Source organism: Canis lupus, chromosome 25, assembly GCF_003254725.2.
Source record: "Canis lupus dingo isolate Sandy chromosome 25, ASM325472v2, whole genome shotgun sequence".
NCBI classification, from domain to species: domain Eukaryota; kingdom Metazoa; phylum Chordata; class Mammalia; order Carnivora; family Canidae; genus Canis; species Canis lupus.
In genome coordinates this window covers 27,044,177-27,050,176 of record NC_064267.1, presented here as the reverse complement: position 1 = coordinate 27,050,176, position 6,000 = coordinate 27,044,177, and the positions used below count along the sequence as shown (strand labels likewise).

The following is a 6,000-nucleotide window of genomic DNA, read 5'->3' as shown; positions in this document are numbered from 1 at the left end:
TCCAGGGGCATCAGGACTTAGGGCTTATTACCAAGCCCTCTATCCCTAGGAGCAAGCAGCAGGATAAATAGGCAAAGGGGAAGTAAGCTTTCTTGATCACACACATCAACACAGAGAGGGTAGTTTCGGTGTATACAAAGGAGTGGGGCACCATCCATTTAAGAAGTTCTCTAAACAATCTCAGCATCAGAAACCTCTGTTTCTGACACTATGTCTATGTGGAACCGAGTAAAAGTAGAGGGATAATTGAGAAGATGATGTCATTTGATGTTTTTTAAAAAAAAAAGAACTGTAAATTTTTCTAAGAATAAGAATCCTATTGGGCCAGGACCTGCTGCCTATGCCATGAGATGTCACAAGGCGAATAGAATCATCCTCATGACCATGGTCCAGACAGGGATTTGTACTCTTTTAAACCACTCTGGGACTCAGAAGGGCAAGTTAGGCCACCAGGGCCATAGAGTATTGGCTGAATTTGTGCTTGGGGAGGTAGAGTGAGGGGAACCCGGCAGGAGTGGGAGAGCCCCTGGGACCATAAGGAAGTATTGTGTTCCTCAACTGGAATGGGACATGTGGCAGCATGTGCTATCAAGAGCAATGGGGCCTGTTCCCCATAGCACACCTGGTTCCCAACTTATTTGGACAGGTCTGACCCTATAGAGCAAGGTGAACTTTCTAGAGACAGAGTGGAGAAGTGTGTTAAGAGAAATTTGAGGGTGAGTGAGGCCAGTGGGGGCTCATCTGGTGAACTTAAGCCTTCTTAGCTCCCTTCATCATGGCCTTGAGAGACATAACATTCTTATTTGGGATGTCACAGGCTGGTGACAACCAGCTCACGGGATGTCACCTCAATGTTTTATGAGGAGTGTGAGGTTTCCTTTCATTCAGAGGCCCAGAGAAGAGGCACACTCGCTGAGCAAGGGAGAAACAGGGCCTGCAGAAATGATGCTAACAAAATCAGCCTGATTTTAGAGATAGCGCCATATTTCTGAGAATGAAAAGAAGAGCCAAAGTCTCTATGGAGGGTTGTGGGCATATTTGATGGGGTGAGTGGCAATAAGTAAAGAAAGGGGACTAGTTTTCTTTTATTCTACAGCTCCTGGTACAATGCACTTCTCTCCTACCAGAACTAAATATTGGGAATTAATTAGTTTTCATCAGTCATTCCCTCCTCGGGTGGGGGTGAGGGGGTAGCTGGGGCAGCCTGACCTACTGCCTCATCATCCATAAGAGGTTTGTCAGCTGCTCAGGCAAATGGCAGACTAAAAGCAGGTTCTCAGTGTGGGATGAGACCACCACTTCTCCTGAAAACAAAGAGTGACCCTGCCACAGAGCTGTCTGAAAGGTCTGAATTTTCAGAACCAAAGTCTTCTGGATAGGGAGATAGATCTCCCGGGGGAGTAGGTGGAAAAAGCCAGCTGCCAGCAGCCCTGTGCAGGGGGGAAGCACACCAGAGGAGGAGAGAAGACCACAGGCAAGTGGCTGGGTGGGACTAGTGGACAGAGGGTCTCCAGGTGATCAGAAATGTAAGGACCTGCTATAGGCTGATGGTACCAAGAAGGCAGATGGAAACTCTCCTTTGGTCATTCTCTTTGTGTGACCCTGCCTCCCTCTCATCGTTTCTACTTCTTTCCAGACTTTTTCCACCTTCTGTCCCTATGCAAAACCAGATTTCCCTGCTGCTGCTCATAATGCATATTTTCATTTTCATCATTAAGGAAGTAACCAGTGTGAGGGAGGGGTGGGGAGTAACATTTCAAGGGATGAGTGTGCCCTCCTGACTAAGTCTTGCTAAGCCCAGTCCAGCAGAGGTTGAAAGAAACGATTTCTGAAATGTCCTGTGATCTTCTCATTTGTTCCCAGGGGCTAAGGCCCCAGAGGGCCCTCCCTGAGTTGGAAGTTGTTACCCCAACTTTTGGCGCTCTAGGTCTGTGAGCTTCGGTGATTTTCATTTGCGTGTAAACATAAACACACACACAAACACACACGTGCACGCACATGCTTAATGTGGAATAGTAGAATACAAGTGTCAAATTAAAGCCCGTGGCTGTGTCAAAATGAAACAGAAAGAGAAAGGAAATAAATCCAAGGAGAGGAAACAAGCCAAAGTGGCAGAGGTCCCAAAGGGATGCGTGGGGGACAGTGTTGAGGATTGTTCTAGTGATGGATGTCTAGAGGGCTCTAGGCACACAGAGCCCCAGAGCTGAGGCAGACAAGAGTTGGGACCCCAGCAAACCAGGATGGGATGGCCCCTCGCAAATGGCCTCACCTCCTTCAGCCTCAGCAGAGTAAGCAGCAAGCTAAGCCCTCGGTAGGAAAGCAGAATATAAAGGAAAAGCACCTCTGACCAGATTGGAATTCCCAATTAAGTGTTGAGTGGCCCATGGGCCTGTCCCTTAGCTGGACAGAGAGACAGTCCCACATGGCCGGTCTTTGCCAAGACCTAGGTGTGCTCTGTTCATCATGCTTCCTAGATGGCTGGGCACGAGGACCATGGGCTCTCTGCACCTCCCCTCCTTTCCTCCTTTCTGCCAGGGAGGACCTGAGGGAACAACTGAGTCAGGGGGACAGGACCACACTGCAAAGTTTCATAATAGCAGAGAAAATCATAGGGGTCTGAACAAAAAAAGGAGCATCCAGTTTATAACTGAAATGAAATTGAAAACTTGTTCTTTTTTTTCTTTTTTCTTTTTTTTTTTTTTTAACAGATTTAGATAAACAATAAAGGGGATGGGAAAGAAAAGCTTCTTTGAATAATAATTTTTTTAAAAAAACCACAAACATAAAAAAAAAATCCTCAGTTTTTGAACTTATCTTAAGAATAGTTCAATGTGAGGTCTTGCACCCTAAACAGTTATATCTGGAATTTAAAAAAAAAATTGCAGCTCCACACAACAAAGACAAACAGTATTTACTGAAAAATATTGTGCGTGTGCACGTATATATATACACATATACATATACATATACGCGCACACACACACTTTATATATATATATATATATCTTTTTGTGGAGATTTTTTTGTGTGTGTGATTTTTTTTTCTTTTCCTTTTTTTTTTTTTTTTTTTTTTTGTGCCCAAGTAGAGATACAATGGGATTGAAAAGATGCCCTAGAACAGAATATTCCTTACAGGAGCAATACTTTGAAAAGTAACATTTAAAAATGGTTGAGCATACTTGCAACACCTCCAGAAATTCAACTTGGTACAATGTGAAAATAAATAATTGAATCAAATCTTCACCCAAATGACGTGGCCTCAGACCCAGAGTACGCTGCTGGTATGAGTCTTGCCAATCAGACAGGGGCTGATATTCAAGCACCATCCCCTCCTCCCTGCAACCCACTCCCCAGCACCCTTATACTCCACCTCAGCCATACCCAGAGTCTGTCTTGTATCCATTTTCTACATTTCTGGCAAGACCTTGCAGCAGACACATACACACATATATACGTGTGCTATGGGCACACACATACACACACGCACACACACACACACACACACTCACTGCACACACAAAATTTCCCACTCAACCCAGATGCACCAAGTGAGCTGAATGACTTTCAGCCAACCACAATGGTGAAAGACAGAAGCACCAAACAATCTTTGAAATGGGTCAGTTATTACAATTTGACTTTTTTTTTTATATTCTAATTTTCCTTAACTTTTGTTAATATTTTTAAAAAGCACAAATGAAAAATGAAGAATTCTTTCCAGATCAATTTAAGGCTTCCCACCAAATGGAAACAGAAGAGGCCTTACACAATATCACATGTGATAAATGTATACCTTTCACGGCCTTAAAATGACAGAACAAATCATTTTTGCCGGTCACTGATTTAAGTATTGTGCCTTTAAATTGATGTCATTCTTTTTGCTACTATGCTGAGTTTTATTATTACTGATGTTCTTTGATTACATAAATGGAAATTTCCTTTAATTTGCTTTAGAATTGCCTGTTCTTATAGAATTATTGGGGTGGCTTTTTGTTTTGTCCTGTTTGCTTTACCCCAGGATGCAAATGTGATTCTTAGCAGGTGAATGCTAAAATGGCACATAGTCAGCCTTCAAGTACCTTTTCCAGCCATCTGAGTTTCAAACAGCTAGCCTTTTGGCTCCTAGAAGGCGCTGATAAGTTGGGGGCAAGGACAGGTGACAGGGAGAGGAATCAAAAAGGAGGAGGGGCTCCTATGCCTTTGCTTTTGGTAAATTTGTTTTGTTCGATACAAATAATTGGATAGGAAGAATGATTGCTTTGCGGTTTTTTGTTGGTTAGTTTTTGTTTTGTTTCTAGATTTGTTTCATTTGATTGTTTAATTTTCCCTCTCTTGGTGCAAAAGTCACCAGAGAGTTTTGCATGAGGAAACATGACAGTACTTAATGAAACTCAGCACCTATAAGGGCATAAGGCAGTTGAAGGTTTTGTTTGTTTGTGTTTGTTTTGTTTTGTTTTGTTTTGTTCTTTCAATCAGCACCAATCCCGTAAATGATCTACACTTGGTGTAAGGTATAAAACTTTTTTTTTCTTTTGGAGTGGAGACAACTCCTCCTTCTCCACCCTATGAACCATAGTGTGGGATTTTTTTCAATACTGTTTCTTATGTGTAAAAAACAAAAGAAAAGTTTTCTTTTTGTTTTTACTTACAAAACATAGAGAATATCTTTGTATACATACAGCGACTGGAAAGAAAGCTTATCTGAAGGGGTTGTGACTTATTCTTTTCTTTTTTTTTTTTTTGTAGCATTGGTGGTGGTGTTGGTGGTGGTGTTGGTGGTGGTGGTGGTGGTGGTGGTGGTGGTTTTGTGTATCAGGGGAAGGGAGGGTTATATTTCTTGTGAGCGGTGTTTACCGCAAACCAAACTTAAGGTTCCCTTCTCAACTTGGGTCAAGATGCTCTTAGAGTGAAGACTCATACTGTAACAACTCATAAAGGAGCGGTCCGTCTCGATACCGAATGCCTACTGCCGTCGGGGTGACATACTGCAGAATGTTAATAGTCCTTCTCAACCTCCTGTCTACAAAATGAGCATCCCAAGCTGGGTATCTCTTTCTTGGCATGTCAATCTTAATGAGGGGCCCTTCTGGGGGATAAGGACGCCCCGACGGGGTAGAGGGCACCATGGGTCTCACTTGGAAAACGGGCAAGCAAGTGTCAGCCGTGAGATCCTCCTGTTGTTCCGTTACGGCTCTGGTAGGCGTGACCTGGGTCCCCCGGTACCCAGGGGTCTGAGGCGCCATGGGCTCAACATCGGGGGGCAAAGGGATGCCCCAGAGCAGCTCGGCACAACAGGAGCTGGCAAAAATCTTAGCTCGCGGCCCCATGGGATGCAGCACACCATAATATAAGAGCATCAATGCGATCCCAGCCACAAAGCTAATAAAGACACAACACAGTGCTGGCACCGCATAGGAGTCAGTGGTCTCCGGGTTTCTGTAAAAATACCAAAGGAACGTCAAGGCAGCATTCTCGGTCAAGACTATCGTATAATATGCAAACATTCGATATCGAGTCCGCCCTTCCTTGACGTTAAACCAGCAGAAAATGTACACAATCCCTACCACCATGTTGAAGAGGATCTCCTCCCACTTGGACATGCAGAAGTCTGTTCCGCCATGGATGATCCAGAAGGCCATGGCGCACCAGTGAACCACCACGAAGATTCCGAAGTAGAGCTGGAATATGGAAGCAAAGAGGGCAAAAGAGATAACTCTGGATGAGATGGTGAAGAGGCGCCAGAAGAGGTGGATGAGGGCCCCTCTGTAGCTCATACTCTTCTTGTCGTCCCTGGAGTCCCGCAGCAGCTTGTGATAGGAGGCTAGCACCCAAGCCAGGGACATCAGGGAAGTCACAGAGGAGACACCTGCCGGAAAAGACACAAACCCACACAGTCAAAACCTTGGACATCAGGCGCCGGGCACAGCGGGGGCTGCCAGCCGAGGAGATGCCCACACACACCACGGTCTAAAGGAGGAGGGAGAAAGAAACACATAATCAGGT

The 6,000-nt window shown here is 44.5% G+C and overlaps 1 protein-coding gene across 1 annotated transcript in view; it reads right to left on the bottom strand.

The window, feature by feature from the left end:
* Window positions 1–625: 625 nt before the first annotated feature.
* Window positions 626–6,000, bottom strand: part of XKR6 (XK related 6) — a 315,137-nt gene continuing 309,762 nt past the window's right edge. Inside the window, exon 3 of the mRNA XM_049101362.1 lies at window positions 626–5,863. Within this exon, the coding sequence (XP_048957319.1) occupies window positions 4,899–5,863 (965 nt within the window). The 3' untranslated portion in view covers window positions 626–4,898. The remainder of the gene's footprint in view (window positions 5,864–6,000) is intronic.